Source organism: Xiphias gladius, chromosome 19 (genome assembly GCF_016859285.1).
Source record: "Xiphias gladius isolate SHS-SW01 ecotype Sanya breed wild chromosome 19, ASM1685928v1, whole genome shotgun sequence".
In the NCBI taxonomy this organism is placed as follows: Eukaryota; Metazoa; Chordata; class Actinopteri; order Istiophoriformes; family Xiphiidae; genus Xiphias; species Xiphias gladius.
Genome location: NC_053418.1, coordinates 20,641,202 through 20,663,181, shown reverse-complemented (window position 1 = coordinate 20,663,181; position 21,980 = coordinate 20,641,202). Strand labels below are relative to the sequence as shown.

The 21,980-nt window shown below is 40.3% G+C and overlaps 2 protein-coding genes across 2 annotated transcripts; one reads left to right on the top strand and one right to left on the bottom strand.

Moving 5' to 3' along the window:
- Window positions 1-3,706: 3,706 nt before the first annotated feature.
- tmem230b (transmembrane protein 230b) lies at window positions 3,707-5,803 on the bottom strand. Its single transcript, XM_040155550.1, has 3 exons — window positions 5,392-5,803; window positions 4,270-4,392; window positions 3,707-4,110 (listed from the first exon to the last, which is right to left on the bottom strand). Exons 1-3 carry the CDS (start codon window positions 5,485-5,487, stop codon window positions 3,970-3,972), a joined length of 360 nt encoding a protein of 119 aa, XP_040011484.1. The 5' UTR covers window positions 5,488-5,803; the 3' UTR covers window positions 3,707-3,969.
- A 10,377-nt stretch (window positions 5,804-16,180) lies between these two features.
- On the top strand, window positions 16,181-21,401 carry adra1aa (adrenoceptor alpha 1Aa). Its single transcript, XM_040155884.1, has 2 exons — window positions 16,181-17,081; window positions 20,848-21,401. The coding sequence occupies exons 1-2, from the start codon at window positions 16,184-16,186 to the stop codon at window positions 21,399-21,401; spliced, it is 1,452 nt and encodes a 483-aa protein (XP_040011818.1). The 5' UTR covers window positions 16,181-16,183.
- Window positions 21,402-21,980: the final 579 nt, after the last annotated feature.

Genomic DNA, 21,980 nt, shown 5'->3' with positions numbered 1-21,980 from the left:
CACATTTAACATCAAACAGGAGCAAGTTTCATCAGAAAGAGAGCACACTGCACGTTTAGGTAGAGCCCTGCTGTTGATAGTCTCTCCGTGTCTCTCCTCCCATTATTATCATTCCCTCCTCCTCCAACAGGAGCTGCGTGAACCGCTGTCACTCACACCGAACAGAACCGCAACGCTTCCTGTTACACCTTTCAGGATAAAGCCCCTGCTGAGGTACAAGGGTAATATAAGAAGAAACAGATTCATTGTTAAAGGCGTAAATCTTGGCTGAAAAGATTGGTCAAATAAGCGATTGATCGAGGAAAAATGAGCAAATATTTATTCAGTTTTCTTTGTTTTAGATGACTGAATATCTTTACATTTTTTACTGCTGGTTGGTTAAAACAGTCAATTTAAATATGTTACCTTGGGCTCCGGGGGAATTGTGATGGGCATTTTCACAATTTTACTGACATTTTATGTACTACATGAATCATTACTTAGTTGCATAAATTGTGCAGCATTACGTTAATGAGTGCAAGCAGTTTTCATGGAAAACATGTAGAAATGGGACTGGTTTAAATACTTAAATGAATGATGGCTGAATTTCATTTAGTTGCTTCAGTTTCAGAGTCCTGGTTTTGACAAGACAAGATTTAAACCAGAAAATTCTGAAAACTGTTTTTAAAAGTCCCATCATGTCAGGTTGTGGTCAGAGCATAGTCAGTAGGTCTGGGATGTAAAAAAAAAAATGCTTTTATACTGAAGCAAAATGTATCGACTTCCTTTACTTTGCCGCCTGTCTCTGTGTAACTTGATGCTGCTGGTGTTTTTAGCGCCTTAGACAAAAGCGCCTTGCCGTGGGAAAGACTTGGGGATCGTAACAAAAGGCAAACGCACACCTAAATCTTTGACTGGGACCGTTTGGTACAGCATCCAGCAAATACCCCACAAAAACATCTCCTATCGTCCTCTGAGGACAAATAATAATTCCAGTATGTAAAATGGAAAACGGGTGGGACATACTCTAAATAATTCATTGGGTTTGACCACCCACCATACATGCGTGCGCACACACACACACACACACACACACACACAAACACAACCTGCCCAAGAAATGTTGATTATTTTCCCATTAAGACTAATTAAGATTACTACGTATCATCCCTTGCAGTAAATCTTATATATGCGGTATCCCTGTAATAACCATATCATACTTATGTCTGCTAACTTTAATTATCTGAACGGAACATCCTGCTCCATAAACATTAAAGAACAACAGCATTTATGGTGGCAGGGTTGGAATAACAAGGCTATGTTTATATAGTTATTACAATGTAAGCTGTTGTAATAGCTACGTGACAGTCTGACTTTGAACACATTAAGTAACTTTAACTTACTGGAACAAACGGCCAAACAGTTTAGGTCAAGTGGGGAAATAAGACTCATTGTCTAAAAAATTTTTGAGAAATATTCTGACCACCTTTAAACCAGAGAAATGTACGTGTCAAAGCAGATGCTAAGTTAAATTTGTATTACATTTGTACCTAAATGATTAATCTGCCCTTAAAAACTACAACTCGTTCAAATTATGAGCTAATGTCAGCTAATGGCTCAACATAAAGCTAGCAAGAGTTATTATTCGCTTCATAAACTTTGGGTTTGCTGTTAATAATACATTTATTTCCACAGACCGAAAAGAGCTATCAAGTTAGCTATATTATATTGTATCTTTTTTTTAACCTTACGCTGTCACAGATGACATGAAAAAAAGTTTTTCTTTTTTTCCTTTTTTTTTTGTTAAAACTAATTTGGACGACCCTCCATATATGTATAATTAGAAAAAGAAAGAGAGAGGGAGAGGTAGTTTTGTAACTTTACTTTCAAAGATTTTCATCATCTTACCTCAGAACCACTTCTTTTGATGTCCTCCTAAACTGAGTGGTGAATGATTCAAATATGAGCAGATGTACTGTCATTTATGAGCTGCCGGGGATGCGGTCGGTTGGGTTATCGGGGGACACATTACTCTTTCTTGTTTACCGTACGGTTTAATATAGCCAATACATCGCCAAACAGTCTGTATCACCACAAGGGGGCGACATTAGTCTGGATCAACAGAGACCGATGAGGTCCAGGACACTGTGCATGAGTAAGAGGGGTTAATGACGTAATTTAGCACAACAGACCTTTATTACTGGTTTACAATGATTGTGCCTTGATGACTTTTTGTGGCTTGACAAGGCTACAAAATAATATGTCAACTGTAGTTAAATTAGTATAATATTCCTAGAATATTACTATACACTCATTGTGTGTGTGTGTGTGTGTGTGCGCGCGTGCGTCTTATTATATGTCTGCTCCACAATTGTAGTGTTTCTTTGTGCTTATCTAATATGTCACTATACTAGGTTTTATGGTTTTCATATAAAATGAGTTCTTAACAGTAATTTTCTCCTACAGCAGTTGCTGCCTGTGTAGTAATAATGAATACCGTTCAAATCAAGGGTTAATAGAAAGCACACATTATAAAGGTATAAAAAAATACTGGATTGTTCAATGGTAAATTGATGAGGCAAAAAATGCAGAGATACCAGGAACAGCACAGCCAATCTGTCCTTTCTCAGTGAGTTTGTTTGTAAGTGTGAGTGCTTTTTGAAAAAGAAGGCAGCCTTCAGAAAAAAAGTTTTTAAGCTTATGTAAAGTGTTTGATCTGATCTAAGACCAGGCAGTTTGTGGTTAGTGGCCGACTGACTGTGTACAATTGGTAGCAAGAAATACAAAGAGAACACAAGGTACTATCCTTGAAAACATCCTCTAAAACAGCTGGTTGCCAAGCATCTGAAAGGATGCAACCTTTACTGGCAATGGGTTTTATATATGACATTATCCTGCAAAGGAAATGGAGGTGGTAGCCTTGCCTTTCACCAGCACACTTTCAAATCATGTTGAAATTGGTGAGTTGATAGCGCCGAACAGAGGAGGAAAGGCTCTTGATGCAGGCTGACAGAATGACGGGCCTTAATTGCGTGTGCGCGTCCCTGTTTGACAATGTTCACTCTCACAGGCCAGGTGCACCATATGGAGATCAAAGGATTGGCAGAATGGCATTAATCACATGAAATCCTCCAAGAAAGACCAACTCTGCACAGTAAGGAAGAATTAATTGGAGGGTAGGGCAAATTGCGTTATACCGTAGACTGATCATATTATGGACAAAACCATATTAGCCTTTTATTAAATATCAGTTGTCAGCCTGACAAGCTATACAGCATGATGTAAGATGCAGGTATATCACTTAGCCTAGTCTGCACAGCCTGATATATTTGCGAAATTGAATTGTAAATCGATTGCTTGTAAGCCAGTTTTTATGAATTTTCTCTACCACTGAACATATGGATGGATCAAGTCATATGTGAAAACGCACTGAAAACAATTCCAGTTTTATTTGGCATGAAAACCATTCTGAGAACCATCTCAACATAAAATATTGTCTACAACTGTCTACATACTGAATTAGCAGCTAAAATGTGTTGTACATCAAATCATTGTAAGGTTATTGACAGTGACGTATTGACGCTGTTTGGTTTCTATTAATCACAGGCCCTTGTCTGACACTCGAGATTTTACATGAATTAAATGAGTATGAGGGTTAAGTAATGCCAATGTCTCTGAGTGTAGATGATCTAAGTAATAAAAATAATATTATACAAATAAAAAGGACTCATCAAATCACTGTTTTATTAATTAATCAAGCTAACAAAACAACAAATATACAAGTCAAACAATATCTGATACTGATATGGCTTCATAACAGCAGACTGGCATTAACTACGTGGGCATTAAAATCTATCAGAATAACATTGTAGTTCACGGCGACGATTAGACCTCTTTTTCTTTAAAGGTATCACTACCTGCAGTTCAGCACAAGCAATACCATATATGAGTGCATGCAAGCCCAGCAAGACTCTGAAGCTACGATGTAGGTCAGTCATCAAAGTCTGGGATATCATCATAGGAGTACCCTGGGTAGCCCTTTGATGCATAGTAAGCTATCCGTAGGTGGTAAATTCCAGGCAGGAAGACAAGGATCCCAATGATAAGGACAGGCACGGTTCGGTCTGAGGGCTGAAATGCAGCAAGCATGTCAGACATTTATTCAGTCAAGATAGATATATTATTTGTTTTGCTGTAAAATAAATAAATAAATAAATAAATAAATAAAAAATAAAATAAAAAATAAAAAAAAAACAATTACAAAAACCTGCTCTTTGAAAAAGTACTCACAGTGACTCCAAAGTATCCAGCCAGGAGAAGGGCGCCAATGATGATTAACAGAGAGCCGATTAAGAAGAGGACCGTAGCTAGTGCTATGGCTTTGTATGGGACTTTGGGTGGGCTCTTTTTGAACTGGAGAGGAGGAGAAATATTTAATTAAAAGACTTTTCTCACAGACACAGCAGGCTTTATAGAGCACTGCCTGTTTTCCCACTCATACACTAGACAAGCAAAAAATTAGTCTGGCTCATGATTCACTGGTACTTCTTGGAAAGTAAAAGTCTGAGACTGGTAGACAGATATTTTCTATCCAAGTGAGCTGACTTTATGAACAATGAAACTGTCATTTGAGGATGTAAATATCTGGTTATGCATAGAATTCCCTCTGAATAAATAGTGGAGCCATGACCTGATGGTCATGACAAAGTTATTTATGCTGATTTAAAGGGTAAACCAACAATTTTTAACACAAAGGTCAATTTACTAGTTGTGCAGCAAATGAAAACATGAAAACACTCGTATAGTGTCGTCTGTGACTCTGGAGGAGATATTTCAAGTAAGAGAAAATAACTCTGATGGTGTCATTAGTGTTATCTCAACTTGGGAACGGGAACTACAAATTTATGACCAAAAAAACCTCTGTTACAAACTGGGGGCATGGAGTTTGAAATAAAGGGGTATTTACCAAAAGACCAAAGACCTATATCGACTTGCATTGTGGGAAGTGTAGGACCAAATGTTTTTGGAGCTTGATCCATACAAGGCACTAAGAGTCAGGAAATATCAGCCTCTGCTGCCTCGATTCTGACCACTTTTTAAGAATGTCCTCCCATGTTATGGAAGTGCAATACTAAAATCACCGAAATGCCCCCTTCTGCTCATTATTTATCATCATGTCCCGAATTTTCACTTTTAAAAGTGGGTGAACTATGACCTCCAGTCAATAAGGACAATAAGTCAATCACTGCTGCTAAAAACAGAATTATATAAGATATAAATGACATTATCATTCCTGAAACACTGACTGGGTTTGCCAGAAAATTTGAAAGACCCTCCCCTCGTCCAGCACGGATCGCTGTGATACAATCTGCAAGGTGGCGGGCTTTCCTCGCATTATGCGACCTGTCTTACCTGTAAGTCAATGTAGCCGTCATCATCAGCGGCCAGCCTGGAGTACCTAACTCTGCTGTTAGGAATCCCGTTGGACACAAGGTTACGAGCAGGCATCTTATCCAGCTGCTCAGCAGCCTGCTAACACTTTGTTTTCAGTGTGTCAATGTGGCTACAGAAGCGTCGACGACACCGCAGCCATCATCCGGATCACTCACTAGCCGTCAGTGTAGAAGTGAAGTAAAACATTACACCCGGTCTGAGGTAGAACCGCTGCTATTTCCTAAAATGGGTCTTAAGAGGAGATTACAGCAGAGTGTTGTCTGTTTTAGGCCTTGTAACATGGAGCTTCCTTGTTTTCAATACGCATCTACCTGCTCTGCGCTTGCGCACACCGAAGCGCGTTATTGGATATTATGGAAATCTGGATTCAGCGTTATTCCGAGATTCAATGTCATGTGTGCCATGCAGTGTCAACATTGCGTTAAGGGCATCATATAAATTCAAAGATGTCAAACTGCTTTATTCTGATGAAGTGTTTTCTCAATGGTGATTTGCACAGATCCATGCCGGCCACAAGGGGGCGCTGTCAGGTCTTATTAAAATGACAGGTCACAGTGAGCCGCAGACACTCTGGCGTCAAGATTCATCTCTTTGTGAGGATGTTCATTTCCTGAGGTGTTCTGTCAGGCCAGCTTTCTAATCACACTGTGTTCTCAGAAGATAAAGTTTCTGTCTAGGCTGCAGATTTTTGTTACAATTTCATGTAATAGAAGCGGAGAGACACACACACACACACACACACACATAGAGTCTTCCTGTAAAGGTTGTTTTTAGCCACAGAGTGTAATTTCACACGCAATATTTATTTCACATACTTGCTTGGAAGTTTTACAAAATAGAAATTCTGGGCAGTCACGGACTCCACTGGATGAAAAATCACAAACCGTTATATCAAAACAATGTACTTAATCAGCTACTTTTCTCCCAAAATGACACATTAATGAGTCTCTTTGATGTCCATTGTCCATCAATATAAATTAAAGTCACGATCCCATAACAATAATTGGTGCATCTAATTGTTGAATATTTAGAACAAAAAAAATAATCTCTGAAAATTCAACTGTGGGAGAAGCGGCCTCAGTTGTTCGTGTATACCAAGTTATCTCTGCCAAATGCTGTCGGCCCTCTGTTCGTGCACAGCAATAACCTGGCCAGTGAACAACTGAGCCTGAAACGGACAAAAACACACACAAAAATAACATTGCTGACAATTCCCTGAAATGAATAATTAAAGCTGTTGTGGGAGGGATATTGTCTTTTTTTTCCCTCCCTTTTTTTCAAATTGTGTTTCTCACATTCCCCTGCTGCTCTGTGGGAAATTGGACTGTCACATAGACAAATATAGACTCCCCTGTAGGCAGAATTCAGATAGCTGCACAGCCCTGAAGCTACAGAGGAACAGTGGATCGCTGTGATTCAAGCTTTCTGGCAGAGCTGTATACTCTACATTCAAGGATAAATGCCCACAGGTTGGATATAATCTAGAAATACTCTGTTCTTTTCGTGAGCCGTAATAATAAAGTAAATGCATACTCTTATTAGATGTGCTCGCAGCATCAATAATACGCTCTTGCTGCCTTTAAAGTACTTGTTGGCAGAGAGCGCGTCTTGAGCGATCATCAGTACGCTCAGCGACCTTGACTGAAGGTTGCATTGTTGTAGTTTAAGGCCATATCGTTGCTCTCTGGAGGGATATAAGCCCCAAAATCAATCGTGTTTCACATTCCTGTTGTTTTCCACTACATGTAGTATGAATCACTGTGCAATATGCTGCACTGTATGCTCTCGCTGTTCAATTTTACAATATTTATACATATTTACAAATATATCCAAGCTTCTGCAGAAAAACAATCTCTATAAAGCTATCCTCGATGCAGCTAGACTTCCTCTTAGTTTTAGGGGGATTAAACGAAGGTATTTTCTCTTTCAGTTCCAAATGCATCAGTACTGCAAATGGCAGTGCACACATGTGGAGCGCATTCAGCTCCCAAATACTGTATCTCCTCTGGTCCTCTCTTTTCCAGAAGAAAACCATAATAGAAGCCACCTCTGCCCCCTGACATGATTGACTGTGCAGACATTTTGCATGGACATGATGCCATCTTCACTGTACCTGTTACTGACAGTAATAGAGGTAAACTTTGCCCTTTGCCTTATTATCGATGCCAGTTTCCTTACTCATATCTCACTGTGCTGTGACCACATGTTGACTGCATTCATTAGCTGTCACCAAGACTGCGTCACTGCTCCGTATTCCTTTGTACGCCAAATCAGTCGCACTTATCTGTCCCGTCACCTCGCTTGGATGTTCAATACTCACAATCAAGGTCACTGCACAAGCTGCTTACCCTTCCTCAGTCTGAATTTAGAAACATGGCATTTCATTTATCTGCTCCATGGCCTTGAAACAATCTACAAGACCGGATAAATCTGCAATTATTTACATTCATGAATTCAAACCGAACGGGCTCAGAATGAGACCACTGATGGAGTAATCTATCTGTAAGTAACCCTACTGCCCTTTTTGTTCATTTTCAGACATTACTTCATGCATCATCTACTAGTCCTGTCTGCTTTTTGTTTTGTTTTTTTTTCTGAAATAGATGTGGGTTTTAGGATTTCAGTGGGATTGCCCTGTGAAATATTGGTGCACCGTACCACTCAGTACAAATAATAAAGCTGCAACATCTGCAGTGACATCTGGACTTGTTATTAATTAATCAGATGATAGGCAAGACTGTCACCGGTCAGAGGGGGGCAGAGTCATGTTGTCATGCTAGATAATCCCTGCAACTAGACCATAATGCCAGCACAGAGGAGCATCAGAACAGCTGAGCACACTTAGCCCTTAGGGTGTGTGTGTGTGTGTGTGTGTGTGTGTGTGTGTGTGTGTGTGTGTGTGTGTGTGTGTGTGTGTGTGTGTGTGTGTGTGTGTGTGTGTGTGTTTATAAGGCTGTGTGGTAAGAAGACAGCAGCAACCCCTTCTAACCCCTGAGTATGACACTGAACAGTAAGAGAGCAGCATTTCGGCCATAATTAGAGTCCTGTCTGTCTGATAATTAGGTCTGTCTTCATTACAGCAATTGCAGCTAGCACCACAACTGGAGCCCAATAAAACCATTATACCCCTTGAACATTATGCAGTCTTCCTGTGGCTCAGCCTTTTTACTTAAAAAAAAACCCGACCAGGTTTCAGATATGATCAAATTGGACATGTGTGTGGTGCACAGGTGCTGCTGAGCAACAAGCGTTTCAAATTTTAAAATAATTTTGCTGGGACTAATACAATTCTTTATTTTTTGGCCCACTGAGCCACATGTGGAAGAAGGAAATGACTCCGTTGATTTGTGGTTTTCTGCATTGCTTGTATGTGTGCTTGTATATTGAACATTTGATGAACAGTAATACATATGTATAAGGTATGGCAAGGGTTTTCTGTTTTTATTGATAGCTATGCTAGAGGCACAGCTGAGTGGATGGCAGTGCTGGTGAGTCTGTCCACTACTTTGGTTCAGACTGAAATATCTCAACAGTGATTCTAACTGACTTTGGTAATCCACTGACCTTTCATCTTATGCCTCCAGCAGGTCAAAATTTCAATTTGTCCAGTATTTTGATTTATATACATGCAGAACTATTGCCATTCTCATCAGCCTCAGCTTCACTTTTTATATAGTACTAATTAGCAATTGTTAGCATGCTAACATGCTGAACTAAGATGATGAACCTTCTACCTGCTAAACATTAGCATGTTAGCATTGTCATTGTGAACATGTTAGCATGATGGCGTTTAGCTCAAAGTACAGCCTCCCAGAACAGCACGGTTGTAGACCTTTAGTCTTGTTAATTTTTTATTGTTTATTGTGGGAGATGAGAAAACATGTACTAAATGATTATATTTAAAAATGTTACAACCAGACCTCATGGCCCTAGTAATAACTACACCATGCAAATGTAATAAAATCACTTTTCAATGACCGACTTCAAACATTGACATTTGTGAATGCATAACCATATCGGATTTATGCCTCTGATTGAGGACAATAAAATGAGGAAGGATTTGTCAACTTTGATTGAATCACGGAATATCCCCACTTGGCCCGGAACACTAGGAGCTTGTGTAAAATTCATGCCAAACAGTCATGATGAAGTGATGTATAATACTTTGGTCATGTCATTGCAGGTGCTGTATTCCATAAAGGATGGCTGTAGCAAGTTGCAGTAATACGTCTTGTAATTCTGTCCATTGCCACTGATGAGTCAGGTGTTTTTCTTCCTCTTTAATCTGAAATTTCAAGTGCGAAGCTCAGGTTAGCTGTGTTTGTGTGTGGGTGGACATCTGACTGCTGCAGTACAATGCAATGAGGATGTCGATCACCTCTATTTTGCAGTGTCAATGTGAACAATGCAATGAAAAGCATTTTATAACAATTTTCTCCTACAGCTTTATGGCATTTCACTATAGCTGTCTGCATTTACCTGTTCTGATTATTTTGATTTTATTATTCTGATTTTGTCAAAGTCAGAACCATAGGAGAGGAAAATCACCGTAATGTCACTGTTAATGCCAACATTAGTGTGAAAGCTCAGCTCAGGTTGGTTGCCTCCATGACGAGAAATGTTTCTCCTAGTGCCGAGATATTGATTTCAGTATCTTTCAAACTCAGCAGCCTGCCACACTGCATGGGCGGCTCAGACAGGTAATTGCTTTTCCAACAGGTCTTAGATGGCACGATAAACTCTAACCAGATGAAAATACACAGGAGAAACATCTGAGTATCATTTCACTGCTTAATTATTTTGTAATTTTTTTTAAATTTTGTATTTAATATTGTTTCGATGACTTGTTTTTTTAATGCATACATAATTGCACAGTAATTGATCTGCTGTTGCAGCGAATACTTATCTAGAAGGTTGTCTGTCTGTATCAGTGCAAGGCAGAATAATGAGCCATAATCTCTGTAAATGTTAGGATAATTGTAACCTAAATTGCTGTGAAAATTGTTTTTTCAATTTTAAAGACACTCCATCTATGACATTTGCTTTTATAAAATAATCAATTTATTGTGAACACAGAATAGAAATGACTATTTATGTTACTCAGTGCCTTTTGCCGATGTGAATGTACTTTTAAAGAGCTCAGAAGTGTGCTTATGATTTTGCTTTTGACACGGCAAAGTAGATTTGCCCCCAGGATATAAAGGCGGGCAGAAAGACACAGAGCATTGTAAGATTAAAGTCTAGTCATTGATTGAGCTGAGAAGCTGTACTTTAAATGGTCAAATGTTTACTTCACAGAGGGGCTTAAAATCTCCGTGAGCCGGCAGCAGCCCCAGGTTAAAGCCGTTATATCTAGACCCAACTGGAAAAAGAAAGAATAAACCAACTGGCTAAACCAGAGATTTGTCCACAGTGGGACGAAAGGAATCAGCCACTCCTCCCCAAAACAAAATGTGCGTTACTTTTTTAGGTCTGTTGATAAGATAAAGAGGAAATTATTTAGATTACAGCCAGCATTAATTACACTGTAATTAGTCAGTATAAATTATTTAATATACAGAGGGTATCAATAAAATAACTACTGGGTACCACTACCTATACCAGGACAAATAAATACATACAAGGGAAGAAGACAAAAGGTTGGGGAATAAGTCGGTTATAAATTTGTCATAGAAAATAAAGCACACTGTAATTAAATTACCTACATACAGGTTACAGTTATATTGTTATTGAGGTAATATTGTTGCTGAAATGGAACAAATGGGGTAAAAATTACAAAGAAGACTTTACTTTGTTGAGAGTTTTCTAAATATGGGAGGCTTTTTATTACTACTATCATATACATTATTGCTGATGCTGGGGAACAAAGAATTAGGTTAAGCCTTGGAAGGAGGGTCTACCCCTTATAACTCAAAATAGCTATCTGCATGTTGTTAAAATTATGATAAAATACAAGGGAAGAGTAAGAACCGAGGCTGGCTTTTATGTCCCGTCATAGCATCAGATCTTAAAGATTACAAAGCCAAATACATGTATTTTCACTCAGAAACTTTATTCAACAACAACATAGAGTGTAAAGAAAAGCGTGGTGATTCTTTGTTAGAGTGTAGGTCAGGGGTATGTGGGCTATAAAATAAAGACATTTTACATTGTAAGTACAGTGTAGTTTCCAGTTAGCATTTCACTGGTACCCCTTGTTTACAAAATGTTCACACTGTAATATCTGGGCTGTTATCTGACGGAATCTAAAATGATAAAACTGTATCATAAAAAACTATCATCATCTTTAGTTTTATATTTACACTGTTTACAAAACATAATTTCAGTTATTAAATCCAAACGAAACTAAAAAAAAAATCACCAGAAACAGAACCAAAAATTCATTCATATTAGTTTTGAGAAGTGATTCGATAGAATAAAATATTCAATCGAACACAGCTCCTGCAGGTAAAAGTATGGATAGATTATAATAGAAAATAATGCCATGACGGTACATGAGGTCGCCAGATTTACTACCCAGACTTACATAATTCATATGACTGTTTTAAAACAAAAGTAAAGTACATCATCTTGTAACACTGCAGTCTGACAGGTGGCAATAAGGTGAGTGACGCTCGTTAGCGACACATTTCTGAATGAAAAGTCATTATGGGTAGACAGTGACCGGTCGCGATGACGCACGGGGAGTGATGCTGAGGGGGGGTGATGTGAGGATGAGGATGGTTGGTCTGGTGGTGGAAGGGTGGGGGAGAGCGAGTGTGTGTGGGGGGGTGGGGGGTGTCGAAGAGAAAGCAGTGAGTCATTTGGTGCTCATCATCATATGAAGAGACTTGGAGCACCTGGAGGTCGAGCGCCCGTGCCGGCAGATGTGAGGGCTCTCCACGATGAGCGCACTTGGCTCTCCCCGCACCGTCTCCTCCTGGTGCGAGTCAGCAGTCACAACCGCGTCCAGACGAGGCTCGGACACGCAGCGGTCGGGATGTGAAAACCAAACTCAAAGTTAGGTGAGTCTCGGAAATTTTATTTTCGTTGCCCCCCCCCCGTCGTATTATTTCTAATTGTAATTGACGCGTTTCTTCATTTGCTTCCCGTGCTGGTTACGCAGACGTTGGATAAATTTCATTGTTTCTGAGTGGAACTTTGATTAAAAAACAGAAAAGAGGAACGCTTTATCAGAATTTAAGAATCCAATGATGATGAATTGTGCATAACTGGCCAAAAATAACGTTGGTTTAATTCTTATTTTTTAAGCTATAATTTGTAAAGTAGTGAAGCATATGATTTATCTTGGCAAATGGGCTCTGCTTGAATATCTATAATTGTCTTTCCAATCTAAGTGAGTTGCCTGTCTAATATATTATTATTATGCTGCACTGATCTATAAATAGATGCTATTTCTGATGTTTTTAAATCTCTCTTCAGTTTCTTAAACTTAAATGTAATGAGAAACCATCCTTTGATGTGGATAAAGATATTAGACAATAGCAGAGAAATGCACTGCGAGGTCTCGAGCGACAACTGACCATCACAAATGCCTACAAGTCCCTGTCTCTGTCATTTTATTAGGGCGGATGTCACTTTCTGTCAGGTATCACCTGTAGTCCTGCACCGTGGCCTCAGTTGATAGAGCTGGGAATTACCCCAGCACACCAGTGACGAGGCTGAGATTATAAATCTGAGCCCGAATGGATGTTTACTCCTGGCTAATTAAAATAACTGCAGACAAGAGAGGCTGCGCTTCTCGAGCTTTCCTCAACATTATTGTGGATTCCTGTCCAGCCCTCAGCAGGAGCTGCACATCAACCATATCAAGGCATTGTTGTGTGTCTGCCTGGGAAACAGCCAAGAACACAAAGCGTATATTTGTAGACTACTCTGGGGGGGGGGGGGGGGACATGCATGTAACAGGAAGGAACTCCAGTGTTTTAAAAACAAAGTGAAGGCGAATATCTACTAAGTGCCCTTGGGCAAGGCATCTAACCTCCGGCTCGCCGCCACCCTTCAGCATGCCTGCTCTTTCACTGGGTAACTCCCACTCTAGATGTGTGTAACTCTGTGTGAATATTAAACAGTTCAGTGCTGGATAGAGCCTAACCAGTGTGCATTACTGTAGTGCACCTGAATCTATATCCATCCCAGTTGAAATCCCACACCCCTTTAAACTCATCCTGCAGTTTAGTGATATAAATAGGTTGTTTATCAGAAGCCCGATGTAATAAGCTTGTCAGTTTCCATTTGTCTCAAAATTAATAATTTTAATCACAAGCCTCAATCTTTATAAAGTACGAGCTGAATGAATTAATCACATTAGGTTTTGTTAGGCTCCTTGGAAATCTCCGCAACATGTATCTCACGACATAAGGCTTTATTATCGTCTCAACAAATTTTTCTCAGACAAAAATGACAAAAAGATAAACATGATGATTCATAAGCAATTCAATTCCAAGTCCGAGACTCTTACTGTTACTGTAATACAGTCGCCGAGGAACCACAAATGTCAATTCCATCACTGATGTGAATGTCTGCCACCTAAATGCTGTACTATAAATCTAAAACTTAAACTTTACATGACAGAATGGATCCAGTCAATATGACTGAACTTGTCTAACAGTAAATCCATCAAGTATAATGTCTCCAGTTTATTGTAACTCAGTATGTTTAAAATTAGTTACAAACAATTTTAATGCAGCGGGGACACTTAATACTTTAAGCTGAGGTAACTCAATCTTTTCTATAGTGCAAAATGTTGATGGCATAATGAGCTCCCGCAATGCTCCAGTGGATAAACATGTAACTCTTACTCTCATAACTACCTTAGAGTCATCAGCCCTCCCACCTCCATCCTCTACTTGAGTGGGTGGAAGAATGTCCCAGGTGCTGCCTTATGATGGCTGCTGTATGCAGGTTTTTCCCGCACCGTGCCGGCACAGGAGCCAACCTGGGTCATAAAACTCAATCAAACACGTTAAACAGCTGTACATCCAGTGTGGAGCAGAGGTTTGTGGGGCGCAGAGGAGAAGGTCATCCGGTGGTTAACAGTTTGACGCAGCGTAGGAGAGGAGGGGGCTAAAGAGTTGAGGAGACTGCATAATGCCTGCGCCGTCACCATTGTCTTTGCACAGTCTTTCTTTGCGTTAAGCGTTTTTGACCCTGGCATTGTTGTGAAGGCTGAGGGGCTGCTGAAAAAGAACAAGAATAGATAGATAGATAGATAAGAAACTGACTCAGTAGAAAAGAGGGCAACGATGAGATGAAGTTTTTATTTAGTCTCAAATAAAGCAGCTTAACAAAATCTGAAAATCCTCAACATGGCCGCACTACTTTTACTAGAACTTAACTAATCTAATCTACATTTAGTTAAGGCACATCCACATTACAAATGTCAGGAATCTGCACAGACAGGATTAACTTCACATCTGTCAAGGTGAAAGAGTTCTCCTGGCCAAAATCAGCACTGCTGGATGGAGTTAGAGCTAGCAGACAGTTAGCTGAACTTAGCATAAAGACTAGAAGCATCTAGCCTGGCTCTGTCCAAAGGTAACAAAATCTGCCCAATGTACGCTCAATATAACTACACCTTAATACACACACAATAATTAATGTCAAATTGCAACTGTCAATTTTTTCATGTAGCTTTGTAGAGGCCATAGTGGGATACTGATTTGTTTAAGAGATTAAGAGTGAGGTTAGGCTTATCTTGGTGTAGGTCAGTTGAAGATCATATTAGCACCAAAAAATGGCAATAAAATACACATCAGGTCCTGTGACTGAGGCTATGGCATTGTTGACTCTCCAGCTGTCCTGGTTTGGCTCAATATCATCTAGAATTTGAATTGTGTGATTTTTCCCGGACAATTCAGCGAAACGGCCAACTGGTCAGTCCTGATATCGGTTTCTTTATTCCTCAACCTCACATTGTGTTTAGTCGATAAGCACAGGATGAGGCTGTGGTCACATTGATCTGACAGCAACTGGGGCTCAGGCATTGTCTCTCGCCCACAGTCTTGATAGATCTGAGCCGAAGTAACATGGAAAAGAAAAAAAAAAAACCAAACAAAGATGAATGCTTTTGTATTATAGTGTATGTGATGGATGTGTCAATTCTCTCAAAGAAGGTTCTTCTGTCTCTCCTTTTCAAAGGCACTGCATACTGTTGCTGTATCCTTCTTGCTGTGTTCAAGCTGAATTTGCCACCTGCGATCAACAGGAGGAACCTGGATGCTGCCCACTGCTCAACTACCATCCAACCAAGAAAAGTGATTTCTCACTCCAATATTTTTAGGAAAATGAACTTGAATTTAGTGCCCAAACTGCAGTTTTTGGTTCAGAGAACATGCAAAGATTTGTCTTGATGATCATCCATTTGTCTCTGCAATCTGTAATGCGACAGTCGTGTTGTACCAGCTGCATAATAGCAGTCAGTTTTAACATTTTCAAGATGGATTTTCTGATTTCAGCGCAGTAGGTTTTGTCTGCATATATTACATTTCTCTCTCAGTGTTTCTGCATGCATCCATTCCTGTAGTTTTATTTTTTTTGATGCATCGCCAGCGTAATGGCTCATTTGCCAGAGGCATCATCATTCAAATTATGTTTGGACAAGACAGACTTAATGTGATCATTACTCTAATGGCTTTTATGAGAATGCCCTGATATCCTTTTTCTGCTGTAGTGAACTTAAATAGGTGCGTGTTCCAGTCTACCTTTGCTGCAGAGGACAGTGTCGAGCATCAGCATAGAATTGGAACAGATGGTTCCTGTGCTGGACAATATGACCCCAGCTCCTCTGACACAGAACTGCTCCAACTGCAGCCAGGTTTTAGTCCCAGAGCTCAACGTGGTCAAGGCTGTGGTTTTGGGCTTGGTGCTTGGTGTCTTCATTCTGTTTGGAGTTGTGGGAAACATCCTCGTAATCCTCTCAGTAGTTTGTCATCGACACCTGCGGACAGTCACACATTATTTTATAGTTAATCTTGCAGTGGCAGATTTGCTGCTGAGCTCCACTGTACTACCTTTCTCTGCCATTTTTGAGATCCTGGATCGTTGGGTGTTTGGACGGGCCTTTTGTAATGTTTGGGCAGCTGTGGACGTGCTCTGCTGCACTGCCTCCATCATGAGCCTCTGTGTTATCTCTGTGGACCGCTACATTGGAGTTAGTTACCCTCTGCGTTACCCAGCTATAATGACAAAACGCAGGGCTCTGCTGGCAGTGATGCTGCTGTGGATGCTGTCTATCATTATATCTATCGGACCTTTGTTTGGCTGGAAAGAGCCAGCTCCGGAGGACGAGTCCATCTGTAAGATCACAGAGGAGCCAGGTTATGCTATCTTCTCTGCTGTGGGCTCCTTCTACCTCCCTCTGGCCATCATACTGGCTATGTACTGTCGGGTTTATGTGGTAGCTCACAGAGAGAGCCAGGGCCTGAAGGAGGGCCACAAGACAGAGAAGTCCGATTCAGAGCAGGTGATACTCAGGATACACAGAGGCAACACAACTGTATCAGAGGACGAGGCCCTTCGCAGCCGCACACATTTCGCCCTGCGACTGCTCAAGTTCTCACGTGAGAAGAAAGCTGCCAAGACCTTGGGCATTGTGGTTGGCTGCTTTGTGTTGTGCTGGCTGCCTTTTTTCCTGGTGCTACCCATCGGTGAGTATTGTCATGTTCATTAAGCAAGATGATGTCCAAGACCTCTTCAACTTTTGTCTAGGGAATAAATTGTGAAATACATCAATTCAAAAATATATGATATAAACAGTATCATTTTAATCAGCCTATACTGTATGTCATTTGTTTACATGATGAATGGGAATCGAATAGTTCGACATTATGGGAAATATGCTTATTTGCTTTCTTATCCAAAGCAAAAAAAAAAACTCTGCCTACCAGCACCTCTGCTTCCAGTCTGTATGTTAAGCCAAATTAAGCTAACTGCCTCCTGGCTCCAGCTTCATATTGAATGGACAAATACTGGACCTGCTTTTTTTTAAACTTTTTAATCAATTTGATGTTACTAATTAAAAGCATGTTCATATATTTGATCACCTGCACTCACACATTTAAGTCAGAGAGCTATTTAACTTCTTCATTAATTCATTTTACAGATTCATTCATCGATTTATGCCACTGCCAGGTATGTAAGTGCTGGCGAATTTAATAGTTAGGTGACATTAATTGAATTGCTCCTCTGTGCGAGCACACTGAAGTTGCTATCATTCAGACAAGCCATGTGACCCTCTTGAGCACTGTAGTAAGTGCTCTGACTCTGCCAGGTAGACATTCTATAAATAGGCTCAATAAATCTTTCAGAACGGCGACAGCCTCAAGTGCCCCCCTGTCTATAAAGAAAAGCACAGAATTTCAGACCGATATACACCGATCAGTCACATTTAAACCAGCTACCGGTTTTAATGCAGTGGGTGATCGGTGTATATTTTTTTAAAAAAAACTTTGAATGAACTTTCAAGCCGTTTCTCTGCTCCTTCCTCTCTCCCTTATGTCTGTTACTCACTCTATCACAACGCCAGTCCGGGAATGCCATCACACTGGTATCAGACTTTATATGATGTTCCCTTCAAGAACACCCAGCTTGAAGAGGACAAGCTTGAAGGGAAATCACACAGTTTACAAAACCGTGCATAGATTTAATGTGTTGGAGTTAATATGGAGGGAATGTGAGAAGGAAATCCGAAACCAAGTAGATATGAGATATGGAAAAAAAAAAACAACTCACAAATCTCTCAGGGTTTTTATTTATTCCATGCTCTCATGCTTGTAAATATAGCTACTACCATTTGGCTGAGTACTTCCCTGACTGTGAAATGAGGAAAAGCCTCAGTTTACCAATGCTCCCCGACTAATGCTGGCGTCAGGCTGCATACCGCTGCCACATAAGTCTGTCGACAATGACAGATTTAGCAGTGAATCACTGTTTTGATGTGTAGTACAAGATAAGTTGTGATTGTTTGATTTGGTTTATTGAAGGAGGAATTATTTTGTCATCAGAGAAAAATAAATTGTGGGAATTTGATCATGTCAAAACATCTTAAAAAGGTGAGCTGTCAGGCTCTGTGTTTATTCGTGGATTGTCCTCTGTTCTCCTTGACATTTCAGAAGTCCTTCTCAGGGACTATAAGGAAGTGTAAAGCAATCCATTGCTAATTTAAAGAATAGCTTCATGGGGTGCCCTTGTGCTAAATGATGACTGAGCATGAACTGGAACTGTTTTCATGTCATCTTTCTTCCATCAGTATCTACTAAAAGCATAAGAAGTCCCCATAAAAAATATTAAACAAGTAAATAAAGACTAATTCAGACCAGGCCGTAATCTGTGTTTCAGCGCCCTTTCTGGTTGTAAACCTCAAGTCTCGGTGTTGTTGTGTGTGGTCACAGGTGATGTTGTGATGTCACAGTGTAACGACACACCCTGGAGTACACTTGTACATCACAACACAAGGGCGAGAAGTTCTCAGTGAGTGTTACGTTTCTCTTTAAAGCTGCACCAGTCAACAATATTATATGATCAATTGGTCAATGTGATGTGTAATGTGATAGGGGTCGCTTGTAGGGACGAACCCACAGATAATAATCACCCAACTCTGCAATTCCCCTCAGCTCCGCTAAGCTTTTGTAGCACCTATCAGATCATTGTTTTGGTTTTATGTCATGCAACTAACTTGTTCAAGTTCACTCTGTCAGCTCCCGTCAACATTGTTTTCAGCCGTAGGCAGCTGTTTTCAGTGAGAAAAAAAAAAAAATCTGATAAACCCACTGTACCCTAACTGCTTAGCACTAAACAGCAGACAGTCACGGTTAACGTGAACATAATGGAGCATTCAACTGCTAAAGAGTCAGGTATTTTCCTCAGTAGTTGGTGGAAGCCAAGACAGAGCTAAAAGGAAAGTGAATACTGGACTTATATTCATCAGTTTGCCAGAGACATGATTCCAAATACTAATGTTGCTCTGTGTCTGGACGATGTGTCCACAGGCAAATGTTTACCACAACTTTATAAGGTCATAATATGTCAGTGTAGCGTTTCTAGCTTGTTCTGCTGCCCCTGGGTGACCAAAAAAAACCAAACAATTATTGCTGCTTTAAAATTAATTTAGTTGTGGGATGTTTTAATATCTGTGGCTGTGAAAGTCATATTTCACACCTTAGGGGCAGCTGTATTGGCACAATGCTTGCTAATAATGTGGGCAATTACTGTTTTTCCCCCTTGTTATCTCTCTCATGAGCGCACCATTTTGTCGCTGTTTGGTCAAAACCTTGTACCTCAGCAACTAGGAAAAACAACCTTCGTTGCAGACCGACCACACTGAATTTTGCAGGTTTTTCCAACAGATTTTGACAAGGGTTTATAAGCTAAGGGGTCATATATCTTTCTCAACCCAAAATATGTTGTGCTTTATTTGAAAGTAACATTGCAAAAACTAGAGTTAGACAGTTTACACACCGATGTTTAATTGATTTTGGACAACAATACACTTCTGTAACGGCTGCAATGCCTTTCTTTTTTCACCAAAAAAGTGAATCTATCAAGGGTATCAGAAATAATAGAATTGTTTTTTTGGCACAGCTGGAGGTAAAATGTATGAGCTGCACAGCCGGGCACAAAATAATTTGCTCTCGAAATCTCTCTCCACCTCCTCGGTCTATCCATCTCTATATCACAATCTCATTTCTCAAAAGCTCAAGTTTAAACGTCTGCAGCAGCTCGCGCAATAAAGCATTTCACAAGACAGCTTTTCCCCTCCTACCTCTGAAGATAGATGATAGATAGATAGATATATTGCGACCACAAAAGAAGTCAGCCATTTAATTTGTTTAATGTTTCACTGGCAGCCACTGGATATGTGAAGAGTCACCTACATTTTCAGTGACAAACAGGCCTGCACGTAATGGGCCTGTTAAGCCATTGTCTCTGCTTCATCATGAACGATCCCACTCACACTCTGCTGTGAATGCTTCCTCTAATCCAAAGCAGCACCATTTATGATAAAACCCTGGACTTTGATGGCAAGTAAGGAGCTTTTTTTTAAAGTGGAAACTGGATGGAACAATTAAAAATAAATCGTCTTAAGTGGATGCAATGAGAGCAATTATATGTTTCTCTCAGCACTTGCTGATTCATAGTTTTACCCAGCAGCCTCAGCTGTACTTTGTGTTCAGTGCTAAGTAGCAAATGTTAGCCTGCTAACATACTAAACCAAGAAGGTGAACATGGTCAATATTACCTGCTAAATATTAGCATGCTGATACTACCATTTAGTCTAAATCCCTGCTATGCTTCACAGAGCTGCTAGAATGATTGTAGACTCTTGCTTTCCGACATATCAAACGCCATGTGTCAGACGAGAAATCCGTTTGGTTTTTGCTGTTAATCACGCTTGTGTGACTAATGTTCCTACAGGCTCGATGTTCCCTGCATACAGACCTTCTGACACTGTGTTCAAGATCACCTTCTGGCTCGGTTACTTCAACAGCTGCATCAACCCCATCATCTACCCGTGCTCCAACCAGGAGTTTAAGAAAGCTTTCCAGAGTTTACTTGGAGTTTGCTGTTTTAGAATGACACCCAGAACGCACCGTCATCATCTGAGTTCAGGTCAGAGTCAAACACAAGGTCACAGCCAGCCACTCACACTGGGCCTGGACAGCAGGGGGGCTCCCTGTCGGCTCAGTCCCTCCTCCTCTATGGCCTTGTCCAGGACCCCTTCCTCGAGGGACAGCACGGAGTGGAGGGTCTGTTCGGGAGGCCCCACAAGTGGATCTGGACCGCCCAAGACAAACAGAACTAAAGTAGCCAAACTCTGCAGTAAAGGCTTCCACCAAACCTGCTGCTGCATCCTCAGTAGTGGGACTCCCTCGCAGGAGACAAACTGCGCCCAACCCCCTCCTGGCGGAAACCTTCCCACCATTAAAATCCACCAACTGTCCCTGTCGGAAAAAGGAGAGCCTGTATAACCACTGTAATCCTTCATCCATTAGTCACGACTCTCCTTTCAAGGTCACAGATGAGAATACATTTCCTTTTGCTCTGGTAACATTACAAAGGATGAGCTGTGTTGGAATGGCTGCTTTGATATTTAAATTTGAAATATCTCAGCTTTGATTTCATTCTGTGATTTTTCCTGGAATGTAAGATCGTCCAAATCTCCCACAGAAATATCCCAAGCACTAACCCTTTACCAAGATGTTACACCTTTATAAAAACACACTACTGCCAAATACAGCTCGGGAGAGCTGTCAACATATTACTGATTCTTTTTTTTATCATAAAATAAAGCAAATGTCTATCAAATTTTGGAAGAGTGTGGAAAAAAGACCCTGTAAGCACTCCCTCGAGGTGGACCAAATGAAAATCAACCAAATAATAGAAAAGCTGTGAAATTATTTCCTCAAGAGGACCAAAAGATTTCTACATGTTTACATATTTTATATTACGTGGAGCATTTCAAATGTATAAAAATGTAAATAGGAAAATTTTATATATTGCATGATTTCAACAAATGTTTCGAAAATGCTGGTCAGCGGTGCTCCTGT

What these genes read in the sequence shown, in the direction of transcription:
- adra1aa (XM_040155884.1), top strand. Translation starts at nt 16,184, where the DNA reads ATGGTTCCTGTGCTGGACAATATGACCCCAGCTCCTCTGACACAGAAC. An exon ending in TTTCCTGGTGCTACCCATCG is followed by an intron (nt 17,082 to 20,847) that starts GTGAGTATTGTC and finishes ATGTTCCTACAG; the next exon opens with GCTCGATGTTCCCTGCATAC.
- tmem230b (XM_040155550.1), bottom strand. Translation starts at nt 5,487, where the DNA reads ATGCCTGCTCGTAACCTTGTGTCCAACGGGATTCCTAACAGCAGAGTT. An exon ending in ACGGCTACATTGACTTACAG is followed by an intron (nt 4,393 to 5,391) that starts GTAAGACAGGTC and finishes CCTCCTCTCCAG; the next exon opens with TTCAAAAAGAGCCCACCCAA. An exon ending in CTGGATACTTTGGAGTCACT is followed by an intron (nt 4,111 to 4,269) that starts GTGAGTACTTTT and finishes GCTGCATTTCAG; the next exon opens with CCCTCAGACCGAACCGTGCC.